Consider the following 22,873-nt stretch of genomic DNA (forward strand, 5'->3'; position numbering starts at 1 on the left):
TCTTGATACAAAAAAATCTGGAATCTTCCAAAGGAAGGAAAGAAGTAATCAATTTGAAAATAAGTAACTGTATACATGGATGTATAGATCATGCAAAGGAGTAACTTTCAGGCACAAACTGGAAGAAAGCCCTCCTGAAACAGTTACTTTCATATAAACATTGAATTACATGAAAGAAAAAAAATCTTTCGAAACAAATACTTTTATATGAACACTGAATTATACAGAAGATTCTTTTCTCTACTCAGTTTGTATTCCAAACATTCGTTGTGTGAGTTTTGTGATACATTTTCATTGTATCTAACTACCTGGTCCTTTATTCTTATACTATTGTAGGAGGGTTGCCTTTAATATTTTGGGATCAGAGAACAAAAACAAATATTAATCATCGAAAATCACTTTGTTTTTTAAAATATTTCCCATGAAGATCTATACACTTTTGCATGCTTTTGAACCAATTGTCGAAGCACTTTTGCCACTCTGATTGAGGTATCTCCAAAACATGCATTCTGAATGCAGCAACCGCTTCTTCAGGTGTCAAAAAACGTTGACCTCTCAGTTTTTTTTACGTTCGGGAATAAAAAGATGTCATTCGGTGCCAAGTCAGGACTATACGGCGGATGACTCATCAAATCGGTGTTTTGGGTGCTCAAAAGTGCAGTTGTTTGAGCCGATGCGTGAGAGTTCGCATTGTCGTGGTGAAGAGTGATCCGTCTTCGGCGGTTGGTTTTCCTGATTTCTTGAAAGACAACTGGCAAACAAATGGTTGTGTACCACTCAGAATTGACTGTTCTGCATTGTTCTAGTGGCACGGTTGCGACATGTCCAGTTTTTCCGAAAAAGCAGGCGACCATTTGCTTGGAAGTACTTCGTGCGTGAATAACTTTTTTTGGATTTGGCTCATCTTAAAGCACCTATACAGTCGACTGTTGTTTACTTTCGAGCTCATACGCGTAAATCCACGATTCATCACCTGTCACGATGTCATAGATGTGTTTCAAAGCACCGCGATCGCATTTTTTGAGAATTTCCCTCGACCAATCGACACGAGCCTTTTTTTGAGCGATTGACAAATTGTGTGGGATCCAACGCGAACAAATTTTTTTTTGACAGTCAAATGTGTATGCAATATTGAATGTATACTGGTCCCACTAATGCCTAAGGTTGTCTCAATCTCACTATAGGTCACATGACGATCTTGCAATATCAGTTCGCGCGTATCATCCATGGTTTTCGGAACAACAACTGATTTTGGACGACCTTCACGAAATTCATCTTGGAGTGAACTACGACCACGATTGAATTTACCATACCATCGATAAACACAGGTCCTTGATGGAGCTTCATCGCCAAAAATTGAATTAAGTTCATCTATGCACTGTTGCTAAGTTAATCCACGTCAAAAGTTGTAAAAAATAATCGCACGAAAATGTTCACGATTTAATTCCATCTTTAGGCCGAGATTAATCTTTTGAATTACTGTAAACAACACAAATAGCGCGCGTATGTCAAAACGTTCTGAGTACATATAAGCTCAAAAATGTCCAACTTTACGATAGAGCTGTCAGTTGCCAGATTGCAACAGTAGGGTTGCCAAATCCCGAAACATAAAAGCAACCCTTGTATAAGATTTTTATATTTTGAGAGAAATAAATCTATTAAATAAAATCTCTGTTAAAAGCTGTTTTTCCGTTAACCAGCTGTTGCCCCCATACGAACAACTCTCAAAAGTCAAAACTTGTGCGAGCTAAGGACTAACGAGATCTAACCTTTTAACGTGTGATTCTTAACACGGGTTTGACGATAGGAAGTAAAAATTGATTGCCCGGCCTTGCGGTTCGAACTACCAGTTCACACAGCGGTTGATTGAGTGACCACCCCTTCAACCCACCAGGCTACCGTCCCACCATATAATTAAATTCTTGTTTTTTTACCAATCCTATGCAAATTGAAATGAACACATAAGAAAGTGACAGGATGTTACTTTATATTCAGATTTTTATATTTATTATTAAACATCAACAATCAAATATTGCTGCACTAGGGTTCATTCAGTTGAATCCATGGCAAATGAAGAATCTTCCATATCCCTACACTTAGCATTCTGCAGTTCTCTCCTCACTTCCGGCGTTATTGAATGATGACTCTTGTGTTTAAGAAGATTCAATAAGCTATCCCTCTGTTCGCTAGAAATGTCCGCCTTGTATCTTTGAACGAACATTAAGAGAGCTTGATGCCACAGCACTGGAAGCTCACGAGGATCACGTTCGAATCTTAGGAAGTGAAACACACATGCGTCTACAACTCTGTAAGGAAGGGCATATTTTTTCTCAAAGAATATTCTCAGGAATATTGAGTTTGCCCCAGTGTAATCCATTTCGGCGATTCTCAGCATAGCCGCAGACGAATGTAATATAGGAATAGAGTTCTTGGCAACAACGGACCCAATGATGATGGCCTCCCTCAAGGAACAATTTCCACTCTCCAGTAGTGGAAGGATAATGCCTTTCATGAATCCTCCTGGTTTGAATAAAGCTTTCCTCAAAGCCATGTACAAGTGACAGTTGAGTCTCTTATATTCTGCCAAGTCATCTCTTATTCTTGGAAGCAACACCAAATTGAAAAACCTCTGGGCCATTTTCTCCTTCAGATTCGAAGTGAAAATACGTGTTGCTTGGTACATTGCTGCAGCTGACCAACTCGGTGGATCAGTAATATACAAAATCTGTTCCCAGTTTAGGAGGTTAGGTACGATTTTGAAGGCCTTTGGCAACTTTCCGCTCCTATAGTTTTTAAGAACATCTCGAACACCCTCATAAAGTTCCCTAACTCTAGGGTCAAGGTCTTGCATCTGTACTAACCCAGATTCACTACAGTTCACTTCGGTGGCTTTTTCTGTAAATTTTTCCATAATTATATCGCCCAAAGTTCTGCAACGTTGTGGGTTCTCTTTCATGAACATTTCCATTACCTTCAAAAAATAATATTTATTTTAGAAGAGATTACTTTTTTGAAAAAAACCGTTTGGCTTGTGTCTTCATTGTTATATAGAACGTCCTAGGAAAGACACTAACAATACATCAGTAAAAACTATTTACAAACATTTCTGAATCATGCACAGAAGTTTCTTTCAGATACAAACTGTAAAAAAACCTATCCGAAACAGCTACTTTCACATGTAGAGTAAAATAATTCATCAACCATTTTAAATACATTGCAAATTGGCACTGTTACAAAATTTAAAAACATATATGACATGAAACATTGTTTATAATAAACAAATAATTTTGATCATGACAAAATATCCAGTTTTGTTGAATTCTGTAAGCATAAAAACGTAGTAGTAGTTCATTTTAAATAAGAATCCCTAATATGCACTAATAAAAAAAACATTTAACTCATTCAAAGTACATTCGCTTGAGATTTAAAATACCTTTATAACTATGAAATTAACACTCATATTAGTATGTAGGAATATATATATATATATATATATATATATATATATATATATATATATATATATATATATATATATATATACATCCCGATATCAATATGGCATCCATACATTGAATGCGCTGATAGGGCGTCCATCATAATTTGAAGAATTTACCGAATATATTTCATGGTAAGTACTAGAAAACTGATTTCTGTAGGCTGGCATGACATTTTTACCACCAAAAAAAAATTGGGTTCACTATTGATTCGATAGTAGAGCGTCCGTCCGTCAAACATTCATAAGAACTCCTCAGTATACACCATCATCAGACATCTGATTGATAATAGGGAGTCCAATAAGTATATTTTCATACATGAAATAGATTATTGGGAATCCTTACAACGTTGCCAATATTTACCGCATTAAATGTAGGCAGCAAGTGGGTTTTAATTTCTTCACATCTGTTTTTCAACAAGCGTTGTGCCAACGACAAATTGCGTATGGATTTCAGGTAGCCGGTATGTATTTCATTTTTACATAGGTACCAAGTGATATTGACTGATCATGAAAAGTTTATTCCATAACGAAATTTTCAATATCATTCGATAATTTTTGTCTTGGTTGGCATATTTCCATTTTAACACTGTATGATATTTAAGCGAGCCGAATATAATGATAGGAGAAGTGAAACCGACACATGCATGGTGTGATTATTGAAAGTTCAACTTTAATTACAAAAAGTTCATTGTATATTTCCATTAGAAAACAGCAAGAATTCAAAGTATTCAAACTAGTTGAAGACGCCAAAATGACAGACGATAGGATAAATAATATGAATTACCAAAGAATGTAAATATTCACGGCCGTAGATGACAGTGTAAAATCTGTTTTCAGCGTTTGCGTGGTTTGCAGGTTTTTATGCCTGACGTTTCGTCTACTACTGCGGTATACATTATCAGAGGCGATGTGGTAACGGTTGCAAAGCCCGAGTTTGTGGTCGAGTTGTTGTTCCCGTTAACTGAGTTATTGAGCATTGAAAAATTTGGTTGTTGAAAATTGGACGTGCCTGAGTGTTTTGTTGAGCACAGTCATATTTACTCAGTGTCATATTTATTCCATTTGGCTGATACACACTACACAGGATAGCCATCTAGAAGGCATCAAGACCTGTCAAGATTCATTTCCGTGTATGGTATACGATTTTTCGAGTCATGCATTTTTCAATATTTCTTTAAGGACTGACCTAAATATTTTTTAATTTTTTCTAGAGTTTTTCGTTTTTAATACGCTTTTATTAGGTCGACCTGTATGTATGTATGTAACTATGTAGTCAAATCTAAGAAAACTAATTTAACCATCTTTTAAAGATCGTAGCGTTATGAAAATTGGCAGTTTTATGTGATTTTGATGACAATATGGTAGGTACTCTGGAGCTGATCTGATGATGGAGCCGGAAGATAGGCACTAGGATTCCATGATGAAATATCGTATCATAGTCGTGTTTGGTCTTGTAATGAACGTGAATCTCTTTTTATCAATGTGCTCCACAAGATCACATTATAAAAGTTCAAAAACATTATATTTTGTTCATTATGATTTTTTTTAGTAACATAACATATTGTTTTAATTTTTCTATATATTTATCATTATATCCTGTTTCTGTATCAAATAAAGACATTCGGTAAGTTGAACAAACTGTTTTAGCGCAATTTGTTTATAAATTGTGTATGACCGTATGGGAATTCAAAAAATTTTTATCTTCATAATATGATATTCAGAAAAAAATACGATTTTTAATTGTTTATGAACGTTTTTTTATATATCTCGAATGTTCAAATGATTATTCGGAGAATGTTTTCTATTTTGAAAATCATAATTGACATTTCTCTACAAATTGACAGAAACATTTTTCATAATTAATTTTATCATTTATTACCAAAACAATTTATTATTAACGCATTCTTAACCGTCAGAGTTAGTATCTGAGTTTGATACGTAGAATGCCTGAATCAGTTTTCGATATACTGGATGGTTATTATTTTGTTGATCAACAATCATGCCGTACTCGAAGTTGAAATTGTCATCATCCCAACAGTTGTCAACAGATGCACTTCATCACTGCTTTTCTACTGCTTTAAGTTTCACTGCAGTTAGATACTATGTAACTACAATGAACTAGTTTCAGTAATTCTAAAGCTGCCAATGATTCTGGTGTTTTCATGGACAAAAAGAGTGTTACGTGATTTTTGGCTTTTCTTAGTAAGCGATAAAACAGTTTAGGTGTATGCACCGACTAATATCTCAGTGGAGTCGGGTGTGGGTCTTATTATTAGTATTAGACACAAAAAATGGTATGAGAGGGCGCCAAGTGATTTGAAAAAATATAACATACACCTCTCTTAGAGTTGAAATCACTAAATCCAATTGGCTTACTTGCCAACCTATATGTTAGTTGAAATAAAAATATGTGAATGGTATAAATATGTCTCTATAATAGCACAGTAAATATTTTGTAACACAAATTATACAAAATTTAGAGGTTAAAGGCCAAAAAAAAAACTCTCGAGAGAAAGGTTCCAGAATAAAGTCGATAAAAATCAACCTTTATTTCAGAACGCAACTACTTATTCGTAAAACTAAATCAAGGTAACCAAATATAGGTATATATACATATATATATAAATTCTAGGAGGCTTTAAGAAAAAAATACTCGGCTTGTTCCCACACAGCAAGTGTTTTCCTTATGTGCGCGAATAGACAAAAAATAAAGAAACATCCACTGGGTGGTACTTATCAATGGATCCTTAAGCGAATTCTATCGGGACGTTCCACGAGATAGGGTGAGACTTCCTCCGTTCCCGTATCAGCTGTCTTATGTTTGATCCCAGACAAAGGAAAAATTATCCAATCCTTTTATCACCTCGAAGACTACCACAAAATCCTATTCCTCGGGAGAATTGGAAATACAAGTTGAAACAGTATCATAAAACGCCTCATGTGCAAAAACCCGACGCAACCCTGAGACGTTGAATATTAATATTCTATAGACTTATCCTCTATTACTAAAGAAAATTCGGCGATATCCAGAAAATACTATAATCCAAAACGAACTTCGCCAATTTGGAATGCAATAGTGAAAAATCCGTTAATAACGATACATAATATGCACTATTCATCCAATCTATCCAAAATACACACAGTCACTGTTCGGTCGACCGAAACATCCGATACGGTTTTTTTTTTCCGTACCTACTTTTTTTTCCCATAAAATTCGCATTCCCAATTGAAATCGCTCATTTTGACCGGCGAACGAAATAAATGAATTCGCATGTGTGAGGAAATTCACTATACATACCGAGTGTTGTTTCGCGGCGGTACCCTAGTATTTTAAAACCTTTTATAATTCATTAAAACACGTTACAAACTCCCCTTTTACTTCCCCAAAAAAAAAAAAAAATATATTTACATATATACTCTTTTTTTTTTTTTTTTTTTTTTTTTTTTTAATCTAACTTGATATCTTTAATATGCCAATTACCTAAAAAAGCACCCGATACAAAATCAGTCAGTGAATATACATTAGGAGAAACTTTCCGGGCTACCTTGCACTTTATAAACTTAGGCGCTAATTTTGACGCAAAATAAGCCGCCTTATCGGACAATTGATAGTTTTTCTTCCAAACTATTTGACCAATTTCCAAATTGAGTGGTCGTCTCCTGAAATTATAACGATTCGCACTCTTTTCGTAGGCACTAGTTAACCGGGACTTGACTAAATCATTAATTTCCCTTAAACCTTTGACATGGTCAGCTAAACATTGCCTATCTGCAAATTCAAATTCGGTATTTTCGATATTTGGACCCAATTTATTATGAACTTTTCCCGAAAGATATAACTCACGTCCAAAATTTAAGTAAGCAGGACTATATTTCGTGACTTCGTGCACTGCGGTTCGTAAAGCAAATCCGAATTTGTGAAGATCTTCATCCCAAGTGCGATGATTATCCTTTATAAATGACCTGATCATGGTTTTCACAACACGGTTAACTCTTTCAGTTGGATTTGCTTGCGGATGGTAATGAGCATTGAACTGTATGTGAGAGTCGTAAGAGGAAACTAGCTTTTTAAAATGATTACTTACGTATTGGCGACCGTTATCGCAAATTATTCGCTCAGGTACACCATATATCATGAAAATATCTTTTTCCATATGATTTACTATGGCTTGACTAGTAGCGGACTTGATAGGAAAAAGTAAAACATATTTGGTAAATAAATCTGCCACAACAAAAATGAAACGATTTTTCTTCTTACTGAGTGGAAGTGGACCTATAAGATCAGAGCAGATTACTTCCCATGGACGAGATACTACTCGGGCACTCATTTGACCAAATGGTAGTTTTTGCTCAGGCTTCTGAGACTTGCAGACTTGACAATTCTTTATATATTTTGCTATATCAACGTTCAGTTTAGGCCAGTAATATAATGATGCAACTCGATTTTTTGTTTTGAAATACCCTAGGTGTCCTGAAGTTGGAGCATCATGACATTCCATGAAAACTTTCTTCCGAAGAGATTTGGGTACCAGTAATTTCCAATCATGGTCAGGATCAGAAGATGAAGTCGACTTCACCAGCTTGTAAAGTTTTCCCTCCCGTTCACACCACTTAACATATTTTTCTGGCACGGAACGGATTTTGTATAGAAGTTTTTCATACCATGGATCATAATCATCTTGAGTAACGTCAATATACGCTACCGCTCTTGATAAGGCATCGGGTACCACGTTCAATTTACCCTTACGATGAATTATTTCAAAATCAAAATTCTGTAATTGGAGAGACCACCTAGCTAAGCGACCTGAGGGATTTTGAAGTTTATGAAGCCATAGAAGTGAAAAGTGATCCGTAATGACCTTGAATTTAACTCCTTCAACGTAACAACGGTGCTTCTGAATTCCCCATAAGACTGCTAAACATTCCAGTTCCGTGGTTGAAAATTTGGATTCCTGAGAAGTCAAGGCTCTGCTGGCATAAGCAATCACGTGTTCACCGTCCTCCAAATTCTGTGTCAACACGCAACCTATTCCCACCTGTGAAGCGTCACACTGCAAAATGAATTCCTTCGAAAAATCCGGACAACTGAGTATGGGCGTAGAAATCAGCAACTCCTTAATTCTCAAGAAAGCAGAATCGGCTTCCTCAGACCAGACAAATTTTTGGTGTTTGCGAGTTAGTTGACTGATGGGCGAAACTAGAGAAGCGAAATTTGGAATAAACCGCCTGTACCAACTGACCATTCCAATAAAACGACGAACCTCTTTGACTGTCTTCGGAGTTGGATAGTTCAGCATCGACTCAACTTTCTGCGGATCTGTTCGGAGACCATGTTCGTCGACAAGATATCCCAAAAATCTCAACTGACTCTTCACAAACTCACATTTGTTTCTGTTAACTGTCAACCCCGCTTGTAAAAGTTTATCAAAAACTTTTCGTAAAACTTCAAGATGTGAAGAGAAATCCTTGGTAGCTACAATGATATCATCCATATAAACAAAAACTGAGTTTTCCAATTCGGCCCCAAAAATAGTATCTACAAAACGTTGCATAGTTGCAGGAGCATTATGAAGCCCGAAAGGCATTCTATTGAAATGAAATAAACCCTTTCCTGGAACTGTGAACGCGGTTTTTTCTTTACTGGAAGGATCCAACAAAATTTGATGATATTCACTGTTCAGATCAATTGAACTCAAAACCCTAGCATCTCGTAATTTATCGAGTATACTATTGATGTACGGAAGTGGATAAGCATCTTTTTTTGATACCTGATTGACCTTCCTGAAATCTATACAAAAACGATATTCATTGTTCGGTTTTTTCACCATCACCACTGGACTGGACCAAGCAGACTTTGAAGGCTCAATAACCCCAAGCTGTAACAATTTATCAACCTCCTTATTTATCAATTCCTGAATATACGGAGAAACTGGATAATATCGCTGCTTTATAGGTAGAGCATCCCCTGTATCGATCACATGACAAACTCCCTTGGCACAACCTAAATCGCTTTTCATTTTACTGAAAAAATCGGTAACTAGCTCATTTAACTTAGACCTGTCCTCCACTCCAACCAGACATAAACCTAACAGATTTCCATTATCCCCAAATTCCCACGAATTATTTGAAAAAGAACCGACAATGTCCATCTGTTTACAAAAATCTATTCCTAAAATGATATCAACCTCAATATCTTCTACGACTAAAGCTCTAATAATTCTTACTTTACCTTCTAAGTCTATTGGAAGTAGGATAGACCCCAAAACTTTACATTCGTCTCCATTCGCAACCCTGACTTTAAAATTATTTTTTTCTAACCTAACAAGATTGCCTAACTTCAATAATTTAGGCCAGCCTTTATTACCTATAATCGTTTGCGCTGCCCCTGTATCTAAAAGTCCATAAAAATTGATTCCATGGATCTTCACATTAATATATGGACGGGGATCATCTTTAGATGTACAAAATATTGCATCTATTTTACTTTTCCGATATTGAACACTTATAAAATTTAACCATGCCCCCCAAGAATCGTTTTCCGGTTTATTCAATGAGGAGGTCCTAGAAGACCGGATACTTAATGACCTCCTGAGCCGTTTCCCCGAGGATTACAAGTACATTGAAACTTAGTTACATTCGGTTTTCCGCAGCGAAAGCAAAATTTTCGCGAACGAGATTTTGAACATTTAGAAAAACTATGTCCTACCTCTTTGCAATTCCAACACGTCAAGTTGGCAACATTAGTACTGGAAATATTATTTATTGAAAGCAATGGTCTTGAACTAGGACCGGCCAAATCGGTTTCAAGGACACATAACCTTCGATTGGGTACAGGACGACTTTCGGCTAAGTGTTTAGTTTTCTCTAATTTTTTACATTCTTGTAATAAAGAATCAACCGAATTGATATCGTGTAGACGTGAACCTAAACCGTGAATATAATAAAAATCTATATTTTGACGCAAAATTTCCAATTTTTCCGATTCAGTTGGAGAATGTGGCAGTCTCTTGAATAAATTCATCATTCGAGCAAAATAAGTACCAACCCCTTCGATAGCTCCCTGTACACTAGTACGAATCTCCTCTTTGAGATCTCTTTGAGATCTCTTTCGAATGAAAATGGCAAAAATTCTTCTTTCAAAAGTTTAACAAAATCAGACCAAGAATTAACATTATCTTTCACTAAACGATACCAAATTAATGCATCCCCAAAGAGTAAATCTGTAATAGAGTATTTCAGTTCCTCCTCCGACACTCCTCGTGATATCTTGTATTCTTCCACCCTCTCAAGAAAAGCATTCACTCCCAAACCTAATTTATCTTTTGAATTTCCACTAAACTGAATCCCCCATTTGTGTACCGGAACATATGCTCTGTGAGTAGTTTGATTATTACTTAAACTAGTGGATGAAGATGGCGTAATCACTAAGTTATTATCATTATTCTGTCTACTAGTACTATCACCCTGAGGTTTGCTAATAAAAATTTTATCATCTAATTTTGTTTCCAACTCATTTAATTGTTCGAACAAATTAGTAATAGAACTTCTAATTGTATCATTGGTTCCTCCTACATTAGTTAATCTCGTTAACCTGCCGTACAAGTGAAGTAACTTAGTATTGACATATTTCTGTTCTGTGCTCCCAACTGAAATATTTTTTTCCTCAAAATATTCCAATAAATTGACAACCTTTCTATTACAACAATCTACTTCAGAAACAGGATCTAAAGTCAAATTCTCATCAGTGACCAAGTCTCCCCAAGTTTCATTGTTCAGGTTCTCTTTTAGTTTTTTCCTCATAACCTCAACCGTGAGAGCCTGAGTATTCACCAAACCCCTAACCTTGAGTTCGTAAATCAACTCATCCCTAGCCAAACGATAAGGATCCATTATGTGAACTAAATATTGAACAAAATGACTATAACTATAACCGTAAAACAATATAAAATGTGAGTGTCCTTAAATTTTACTAAATATTATTACTATTATCCCGATTCTCGATAAATAAAAATGCTTTGTGGACAAAAACAAGCTGAAGGCTGATAGAAACTCGGAAAAAAATTGAAAATGTGCCAAGTTTTTTTTTTTCCCAACCTACAAAATACAGTCGATATATCATATACAGTTTCGAAAAAAATAAAAAATGATTTCAAATACAATTCATGAAATATTCCAAAAATTCAACTAACATAAAATTCACTAGAAATTAATTCAATACAGAACTCAAAAATCGGGCCCCCAAAGTTGAGCGCCAATAAAACTGTTACGTGATTTTTGGCTTTTCTTAGTAAGCGATAAAACAGTTTAGGTGTATGCACCGACTAATATCTCAGTGGAGTCGGGTGTGGGTCTTATTATTAGTATTAGACACAAAAAATGGTATGAGAGGGCGCCAAGTGATTTGAAAAAATATAACATACACCTCTCTTAGAGTTGAAATCACTAAATCCAATTGGCTTACTTGCCAACCTATATGTTAGTTGAAATAAAAATATGTGAATGGTATAAATATGTCTCTATAATAGCACAGTAAATATTTTGTAACACAAATTATACAAAATTTAGAGGTTAAAGGCCAAAAAAAAAACTCTCGAGAGAAAGGTTCCAGAATAAAGTCGATAAAAATCAACCTTTATTTCAGAACGCAACTACTTATTCGTAAAACTAAATCAAGGTAACCAAATATAGGTATATATACATATATATATAAATTCTAGGAGGCTTTAAGAAAAAAATACTCGGCTTGTTCCCACACAGCAAGTGTTTTCCTTATGTGCGCGAATAGACAAAAAATAAAGAAACATCCACTGGGTGGTACTTATCAATGGATCCTTAAGCGAATTCTATCGGGACGTTCCACGAGATAGGGTGAGACTTCCTCCGTTCCCGTATCAGCTGTCTTATGTTTGATCCCACACAAAGGAAAAATTATCCAATCCTTTTATCACCTCGAAGACTACCACAAAATCCTATTCCTCGGGAGAATTGGAAATACAAGTTGAAACAGTATCATAAAACGCCTCATGTGCAAAAACCCGACGCAACCCTGAGACGTTGAATATTAATATTCTATAGACTTATCCTCTATTACTAAAGAAAATTCGGCGATATCCAGAAAATACTATAATCCAAAACGAACTTCGCCAATTTGGAATGCAATAGTGAAAAATCCGTTAATAACGATACATAATATGCACTATTCATCCAATCTATCCAAAATACACACAGTCACTGTTCGGTCGACCGAAACATCCGATACGGTTTTTTTTTTCCGTACCTACTTTTTTTTCCCATAAAATTCGCATTCCCAATTGAAATCGCTCATTTTGACCGGCGAACGAAATAAATGAATTCGCATGTGTGAGGAAATTCACTATACATACCGAGTGTTGTTTCGCGGCGGTACCCTAGTATTTTAAAACCTTTTATAATTCATTAAAACACGTTACAAGAGAGTCTCAATTTTTTCTCATCCCCAATCTGTAGCTGTTGTAAGATTGTTCAGCTATGTTCGAACTTGACTAGTCTGATCAAGAAGTGCTTTTTTCTTCTTCAGCAGTCTCCGAAAATTATGGTTGAGGTGTCATTCGATTCGGAATAGCGTCTAGAAAGTTTTTGGGAACGGACAACTTTCGGAAATGAAAATAGCAAAAGTTATAAACAATTTAGTGAAAAATAAAAAACGGGTTTAGTTATTTCAAAACTAATTGAGATTTTCAAATTCGAAAATAGGAAGAAATTTTCTATAATAAAGTCTTAACTCCCGGAACTGTATGACCAATATTTATAATTTTCCCGAAGCCCTGAAAATGAGATCGTAATCGGATGTTTGGCCGCCGTGAACCGTGCCTGTTTGGGCCGTTTTTACAAAAAAAAAATTTGGCATATAAAATTTATAAATCAAGGAATGAAAGAATTCAGGCAGATACTCAAATGCTAAATTAACAATAATCTGTCGGTGAAAATGTTTATTGCAATTATTCGATTTATTACGCTATTGTTAATATTTTTATTTTCACCACTAGTTGACAATTTTTTTTTAATGTTTTTAAATGTTTTCAATTATTTGGAACAAAAAAAAATTAAAATTTTTAAAATTTTTCATTGTTTTATAAATAAACAATTTGTAATAAACAAATGAATTTTTTCATTTCATTTTTGTTCTTGTTGCAATTAATGAATGAAAAACAACCCTGTATTTTTTTTTAATTTTTTTAATTTTTTATCGAATTTTATAAATTTTGGCGCTCTATAATCAATCTATTTTTTCATCATTTAAATTATTATATTCATTAAACTAATGGAGATACAATGAAAAATCGCTAGACTCATTTTTTCTCCATTAATAAATAAATATATTCAGCTGAAGTTTGATTTTTTTTATAAAATTATTCATTCGAATTATTCTAATTTTTTACAAATTTTTTTTTTTGAAATATTGACAATTAGTGGTAAAAAAATTGTAAATTAACAAATGCGGTTTTTTGCATTGCACACAATTTTTCAAGAAACGCTATTTTTTTTAATCATAATTTTTATTAAAGATTAGGATCCAAAATAAATTCAAATATGTTATAAACGCATTTGTTTATAACAAATTTTTAAACAATAGGTGATGAAAAAAATATTTTTATGTAGCTTCTGATTTGAAAAAAAAATATACTAATAATAATAATCAAAAAAAAATTGTTCTTCGATTATTTAATAAACTTTTTAATTCAAAAATGCAGTAAATGGTTAATAAATAACTGAAAAATAATAATTTTTCAATATTTTGGAAGTAAATCAATTCCTAACCGTTATAATCATAACTCTATGGAAGGAAAAAAATTCCACACTTTTAGTTTGAAAAATATCACACTTGCAATAATGATAATCGAGTGATAAAAAATTGTTAATTAACAATAGCATAATAAATCTAATAATTGCATTAAAAATTTTTTACCGACAGATTACTGTTAATTTATCTTTTGAGTATATGACTGAATTTTTTCATTCCTCAATTTATATATTTTATATGCTATAAATTTTTTTTTGTAAAATTAACCTAAACACGCACGGCCTACACGCGGCTAAACACCCGATTTAGAGCTCTATTTCAGAGCTCCGGGAAAATTATAAATATTGGTCCTACAGTTCCGGTAGTCAGGACTTTTCGATAGGAAATTTCTTCCTCTTTTCGAATTTTTTTTTTTCGATTTTGAAAATTCCAATTAGTTTTTGAGATATTTCCAAAAAACTGGACCCATTTTTTATTTTTCACTAAATTGTTTATAACTTTCGCAATTTTCATTTCCGAAAGTCATTCCGAAACATTGGCAAATGTTTCTCTGAAAATAGCTCAGCATTCTTGGATTATTCTTTCCTTCAGTGGCTTTATTGAATCAGATTGCGTCGTCTTTAAAACAACCTATTTTAAGTAAGTGGCCCAGAGGAAAAGATCTAGAGGAGATAGGTCCAGGGATGTGAGAGGCCATTCAGTAGAATCTCTTCTTCCAATACATTGATCAGCATAATTATTATCTAACCATTGAATAACTGGAACTACAAAATAATAAGGTTCCCCATTCTGTTGAAAATGTAATACATTTTCTTTCAAAGATAAATTGCCGTGTATGTCTCTGTGATTCTCTAATTCATGAACTATCCGAGGTTCGATAGATCTTTCTAGCATGTGATCATACATTTCGCCATTTACATTTTCTTCTATATACAGTGTAACAACGAAAACCTAACAGAGCCGTTTTTGAATATAAAAAGTAGGATTTTCAAAAAAGCTCGGACACGTCGATTTCTAATTGAAGGGGACACCTTTCAGACTAATCAGATTTTTTGTAGTACGCACCCCCTCAGAGAGGTGCGTCCGACGACCTTTATTTAGATGGGAAAGTAGGTCGAGTGGCACCTTGTTTTAAAGGTCTTTCGAATACCTTCACAACTCTGTTAAAAGAAAATTTTTGTAACGATTAGTTTTCGAGATAATTTGAAGTTAAAATTGCCATGTTGATAATACATTAGACAGACCACTCGGTAACTTGTATGCCTAAATAAAAAAAATTTTAAGCAGTTCTTCTTATCAATTTTTTGTTAAATAACAACGTTCGATTGTTTTGTTGAAACGGGTCGTGTATTGTTATTTGTTTAAACATTTCTTTCACTACTGCCGAAAGGGTTTCAGTTATTGCTTCATTTTTTGGCAACGACCAAAATGCTAATAAAACATCAATTTTATTTAACGAGCAAAAACCTGGTAAACACCTAAGCAGAAATCACGTTCTGGATTTGGTCACAAAATTCAGGGAGACAGGTTCGGTTTTAAATGAAAAAAGTGATGTTCAGAGAAGGGTAGTGAATGACGATAATGCGATTGTAGTGTTTGGTCAAGTCATCGCCAATCCCAGGTTAAGTACCAGAGGTTTATCCGCAATGGCAGGAATAAGCCATATGATCGCATGGAGAATCCTTAAAAACCACAAATACCATCCTTACAAAATTAAACTTGTTCGTGAACTCAATGAGGATGATTTTGACCGAAGACAGGAGTTTTGTGAGGGCATGAGTGAAATATTAATGCAAAATCCCGAACTGCTTTATAACATCTGTTATTCGGACGAAAGCTCATTTTATTCAAATGGTTGCGTGAACCGTTACAATTGCCGTTATTGGTCGGATGAAAACCCAAGACAATACGCAGAAATACATACCCAACATCCACAAAAGTTGAATATCTGGGCCGGAATATTAGGCAATCATATTATAGGTTCATTTTTCATTGATGGAAATTCAACCGGTGATTCTTATTAACAACTTCTTGAAGAGGCAATTCAACCTTCATAAGTAGGTGCCACTCAATTTACCTAAAATGTAATGGTGGTAACCAACCCCATCCCCCGGAGAAATCTCCTCGTAATAAACAAATAATTCGACATCAAATGGACACGTATTAGCAGGTTGTCATAAAAAGCAAAAATTTTTTTTTTATGAGAGTTCTGAACGTAACTTGCACCTTAAAAACAATTTGATTTATTTTAAAAAGAGTTGAACTCAATGCAAATACCTTTAAAACTTCAAATTATCTCGAAAACTAATCGTCACAAAAATTTTCTGTTGACAGAGTAGTAAAGGTATTCGAAAGACCTCTAAAACAAGGTGCCACTCTCCTTCCCTATCTATCCCTATCTATTATCGAGACGAATAAAAAAAAATAGAAGAGGCGTAAAATATTCAAGTCTTAATATTAATGCTACGATGGTAAAAATCATGTTTTTGAAAATTTACTAAATTAATAATAGAAAATAAAATTTATTCTGAATGAATTCTTTTATTTGATGAACCAAAACTTACTGCATCGAATGTAGCTTTGAAGAGTACCATTGAAGAGCATATCTTAAGAGCTTTCAGATAATGTATCACAAGTAGGTGGTTGCCTTTCAAAAATATGAAGTTGTGGTGGCTGGGGGCAAGGGTGTGAGAGAAAAAACAAGTTAGTCATCACATCATTTGTTTCTCCCTTTGTATTATGAAAGTTGTTTTCAGCGATTTCTTATATTTTATTTGGTTGCTCAGAGATAGACCTTGTAAGTTTTCAAATTGTCACCCTGTGTATGAAACCGGCGCCGACCTACAAACATACCAAATCAACGATATTTCTAACAAATCATTGAGACTTCCCTCTCGCAAAAACTATTGCATTGTTGTCAGTTATATGGACGCCTCATAATCGCTCACATGTATGAAAAATATACGGCACAAGTATACGCGTACCTCCCGAGCGCCACCAAAATAAAAAAGACTCAACTAGAATATACGCCAATACATATAATTTTGACAATGAAATTGATAAATAGGCGCCCATCTGAAATTTTGTCAGATGGAAGATAGGGAACCTCTGAACTGCCTGGCATGGTGAAACAATTCGGCGTCCATATATGGACGCCTCATTGAAACCGGACGCCCGATTGATAGAAAATTGTAAATGTACGGAAGCTCTATTGATAGTTGGATATATATATATATATATATATATATATATATATATATATATATATATATATATATATATATATATATATATATATATATATATATATATAGATATATAGATCAGTAAAATATTTAAAGTCAAAAGAGAAAGAGTTCACATGAATATAAAACTAATCACTAATATTGTATGCCTAGTAAATAACATTGGGTTGATTTCTGATGTTATCAATTGTTTGTGTTTAGACATTGTTACTGTCCTTGCATCTTTATCATTTGTGGAAGTCTATTATAGGAATCTAAATATTTGAAGAACAAGGAATTCATGTCCATTTTCAGGTTTGGTCTATTTATATGGACATCTATTCTATTTCTATTGAAATAAGTGTGTATGTTATGATTCAAAATAACAAATTCATTAAAATACTCAGGTTGACCTCCTTATGTTATCTTGAATATTAATGTCATAGCCATATGAAACAATCTGCTTGCAACTGGTAACCATTTCAGTGCAACCAGCATTAAAACTATAGGTGTTAATTTAATACATCCCAAAATTACCCTCATCCCTCTATTTTGCACTTTTTTATAATTGAGATTTTTCATTCAAATTGTAAGTGTAATAATGAGCTGCAAAATGTGGTTTAATGACTAAAAAGTTTGTCCTATCTACATTAGTATAAGAATATCCATTATAATTTTCATGTTTTTCAGATGGTAGGTAAAAATGTCAATAAAAATGAAAGTAGTTGTTCGGATAGTCTTTTTTTTGTATCACAAATAAACTTCTGTGCATGATCTACACATCTTGTAAAGAATATTTAGAAGCTTCCCACTTTCTATAAAACGATGGAGAAATAGAAAGGTACTTTGCCACAAAAATTACCATTACCTTTTCGTCTTCCTCATTGATTTCTATATTATCATAGTAAGTGCTAGATTCATTTTGATCAACTGTCTCCGTATCAGAGTCCGAATCTTCCTCGAATTGTATCTGTATTTCTTTATTGCCATCATCATTTCCTTCAAGTTCTCTTCGTTGTTTGCGAGCTTCAGATAGAATTTTACGCGACAAATTAGAATTGACGAACTTCTCATCTTCCTCCTGTTTCATAGCAAACTTGAGCTTTGATTTCTCTTTAGTTTTAGGCAAAGGTGGTTGAATATCCTCTTCGAGTGGTGGTCGTCTGGGAAGTTTTACTTTTCCCATTTTGCACTGCACAGAATAGTATTTCAAAAACTTTATCTAAAATAAAAATAACAGACAAATGCTGTTATTTATTACTGGTGAGCATCTCTGAATGTTGAAAAGATGTCAAAACGGTGTGGTTAAGAAATAGGTTATCTATCTGCTTCTTTTTTCAATTTTTAGCCTCTGTTACTACTGCTAAACAGTCAGTGTCTAATCATTTTGATTTGTTTTCAATAGGGAAAAAATGTATATCGATGAGGGCGCTAATGTATTCAACGAATGTTGACATCAATCGGTAAACATGTGTAAAAAATGTTCATTGATTTTGCGTTGTTTTTTTTCGGCATCAACTACTATGGTCATAGTACGTTTGAGTTATTTTGAATCTCTGAGTCACCTAAAGAGCATCATTGCTATTCGTATTTTCGTCAGACATGTGACATGTCAAAATCAATTTGTCTCAAACAACATAAGTTCTTCCGAAGAAAATATCTGGCCGGAGTGGGATTCGATCACATGGTCTTCAGATCATGAGTCGGGCACACATCTCAGCGTCAATTAACCGAAGTTTGAGTGGTTTGATTGTGAATTTGTTTTCAAATGCAACTATAGATATAATAAATACGTATTGATTATTGTATTATTAATCTTTTTCATTTGTAACGATCGTTAAAGATAGATGACTGAACTTTCTTTTTTACCGTTCGACACATTTCTGATATTTCCGTTAGATATCGTCTCGGGATCTTTCCTATATACAACGTGATCTGCAGTGTGTTATTTTACATATTTCGGTAGAAAACCATTCCAGGGCCCATACACTTTCTTGATGAGGTTCTTTATTACACAGGGCTTGTCATATGCGAGTCTATGTATGGGGATCTCGTAAACGGTAAGAGATAATTGGGATTAGGTTACATTTCAGCAAAGTTGACAATTTTCAGGTACCATTGAATGATGTTGAAAAATCGACAATATCTTTTTCGGTTCCGGAAATTTTCAAGGAAAATCGAAAATTTAGAAATTCAATTTTATGCTGTTCTTTTTTCATTTTCAGATATTGAAAATATTTCTTATTAGGCAGTGAGCTATTCTTGAAGACTGACAGTAAACAAATTATTCAGAGGAATTGGGCAACTTACGGATATGCAGTACCTCGTCCACTAGATGAGTGACATTTTGTTGTTTCGCTCCAATTTAGGAAGAGGAATGAAATACTCTGAAAGAATTCCAATTTTCAATTATGGAATATCATTGACTTTAGGTCGATGATGGTCACTATCTTGCACTGATGAGTGGCTAAAAAGCCCGATACTGGTCTGCAAATGTGCCCGTTCCAAAATTGAAGGTCGACTCTTTCAGTTGTATTGCTAATTGCATATGCAGGAAATTTTCTGTGAAGAATCCTGCACTGACTGACGCCTGTCGGATATAATCCAACGCCCTTCGTGGTATTAGCAAGGGGAGTAGTTGTTTTCTGATAGGCGTCAGTCCATTTAACCTACTATGTAGGTATATTCGAGACTGGCTTGAATGTTTAAAGTTCATTTCTTTAGATTTATTGAAAATTTGTTTATACTTTGCTATCAGAACTTTCTCTGTTCTATAAGAATATAAACTTATTATTTCAATTTGTCATCTGACTTGGAGCATTCTCAACTTTGAAATTTTAAATACGAATCTGCATTTTTGTAGCAATTTTTGATTGAATATGTTCATATGATATCGTGGAAGTTACTTGTAATTTGATGATTATCAAATAAATTATTTGTTTTTCATTATGGCCCTGATAATCACTCGCTTCACTTACCATAGCTGATTCCCAAAAACTTCACTTGAAAATATCTGAAATGAGTTGATATCACAAACCTCCAATATTGCTAATAAAGTTTTTTTACGTCATACAACGTCCAGGAGTTCAATAAAAAAAATATTTGAACTTTCATATCCAACTCCCTATTCGTGAATCAAATCAGTAATGGCAAATCACGGCAAAGATGCCGTGCTTTTTTACAATCTGGCATGTCTTTAAAGTCTAACAATGCATTGGAGATTTAGCCTAGCACCATAGCACCACTTGATCTTTTTTCAAGGACAAAACACAAGCACTACAGAAAAATCCTTAAGGCGCTCTCAGAGTGGTGCCTGTGCGAAAGTAGCGATTCACATTGAATCGCTGGAGATCAAATCCATGTAGAAAACCTTCCAGGAAGTTTATTCCACCTAAACGAAGTTCTCCAGATGAAAGAATTCTTAAACAATGAATTTCGAGGTGTACTGAGTTGAACTTCAAAACGATGAACAGCCACAGTCCGTCGCGTATTTCTGATATGTACCGCTCTTGGTGGAATCAAATGTGCCATGTCACTTGAACAGTTCTCGTGAAAGTATCTATAGAAGAGAGACAAATCTCCAACCTTTCTTCAATTTTCAGGGCTATCAAGGTTGCACGTGATGTTTGCGTCTCCAATCAGGCGGATGGCTCTTTTCTGGATGGAATCCAGCAACTTCAGGGTATGTTTGGAGGCAGAGCTCCATACATGAGAATAATACTCCAAAGAAGGTCTGATCTGAGCTTTATAAAGTATCAAAAGTTGCCGAGTTTTCTGGTTCGGAACAGTGTTTCAAGCTTTTGAGAAGCAGCCTTTGCAATTCCAGCGACACGATTGTGGGCAGACAAATTGGTGTCCATTTTAACCCCAAACCAACTCATCGAAGCAGAAAGCGGAATTGTCTGACCTGACATAATTATATCCGGTTCAGCGACATTTATCGATGCCTGGGTTTTTGTGGCATTGAATTAAACCTAGTTACTTTCACCCTAATTCAAAATCACTTCTAGATTCTCATCAAGATGTGCAACCTCCTGCTACGGGTGAAGATGTGCCTCCGTATCTGATGTCCTGGAATCGAAATGGAATGATGAGACAAGTGTGCTGTCGTCAGCAATGAGACCTATGGTTGAAATGGTCGCTGTGTGGTTGGTGTTGGATCACAATTGTTTTGTTTTTGGGCTGTGGTTTCAATTATTGAAAAACAGAAAAAAATATGATTCAGTGTATTAATAAAATGAGTTGGTATTTATTGGGTCCTGTAAATGAATATAAGTACAAAAAATTCCTGAGAAATTATGAAAGTTATTCAGAAAATTCACCAAAATAAAAAATGCCGCCCAAATTGGATTTTTAACTTTATTCATTCAGTGTCTTCATAACTAGAAACATGTTGTTACTTTTATTATTAGTTTCTGGAATGTCACTTCTTTTAAGAACTTCGTAATAGTTTTTTTGGTATATATATCCGCACATGTTTATGAAGAACATCTAAACAATTTTTTTATTACTGATTAACCCCTGAGAGAAGTTTTTTTTTCAATTCCTAGAAGTTGTGGACACTGTGGATATTTCAACTCTTATCATGTAGGTAAGTACTTTGTGAAGATCTAAATAAAACAATTGCTTTAATTCCACAGAATATCAGGACCATAATAAAAAATTAGTAACTTATTTTATGAGAAATGTAGAAAAACTTCAATTTCACGATATTATATGAACATTTCCGCTCAAAAAATTCGAACAAAAAATACAAGTCGGCATTTAAAATTTCAAAGTTGAAGGTGTCCCAAGTCAGGTGACACTCTTTATAATTATATATTAATATTCTGATATGATAAAGAAAGTTCCAATAGCGAATGGCAAATAGAGTTTCAATATATTCGCAAATAAAGAAGATGCAATAAAAGTAGAAATTTCCATAACCAAAATAACCAGAGTTGATTTTTTGGTATCATCCAATAGGATTAAAAAATAGGCAACTTTGCCACAATTTAACCTACTCTTATCTCTTACTGTCATAAGATATCTCCAAGCATAGACTCGAATTTGAATAGACCTGTATAATTATATCTACATAAAAAATTGATATTTCATGACAAAAACAAAGTTTTCTCCGATATATGATATCGAGGATATATAAGATATAACGATAACTCAAAAATTTAACTACTTACCTTTTTCTATAGACTTGTGAATTTTTGAAGTACACCAGAGCTATTCAATCTCTCATTATTTTGATTAATACATGTCAAAAAAACAGCAATTTTATGCAAAATTACGGCGTCATATTTCGCCATGTTTCGTTCTGTGTACTGTACTTATTTCAAATTTGAAACAACAAACATTCACAAAATGAGTTGTGCCTAC

At 34.2% G+C, this 22,873-nt stretch overlaps 1 protein-coding gene and 1 long non-coding RNA gene across 2 annotated transcripts in view; one reads left to right on the top strand and one right to left on the bottom strand.

Annotated features, from left to right (window-relative positions):
* LOC111508330 (uncharacterized) overlaps positions 1-22,873 on the top strand; it is a 47,244-nt gene that overhangs the window by 1,138 nt on the left and 23,233 nt on the right. The gene's annotated exons all lie outside the window — the stretch shown is intronic.
* Positions 1,971-18,822, bottom strand: bys (Bystin). Its single transcript, XM_023163786.2, has 2 exons — positions 18,372-18,822; positions 1,971-2,971 (listed from the first exon to the last, which is right to left on the bottom strand). The coding sequence occupies exons 1-2, from the start codon at positions 18,687-18,689 to the stop codon at positions 2,048-2,050; spliced, it is 1,242 nt and encodes a 413-aa protein (XP_023019554.2). The 5' UTR covers positions 18,690-18,822; the 3' UTR covers positions 1,971-2,047.

Source organism: Leptinotarsa decemlineata, unplaced genomic scaffold (assembly GCF_025532065.1).
Source record: "Leptinotarsa decemlineata unplaced genomic scaffold, Ldec_3_MD MMD2_tig00026307_RagTag_RagTag, whole genome shotgun sequence".
In the NCBI taxonomy this organism is placed as follows: Eukaryota; Metazoa; Arthropoda; class Insecta; order Coleoptera; family Chrysomelidae; genus Leptinotarsa; species Leptinotarsa decemlineata.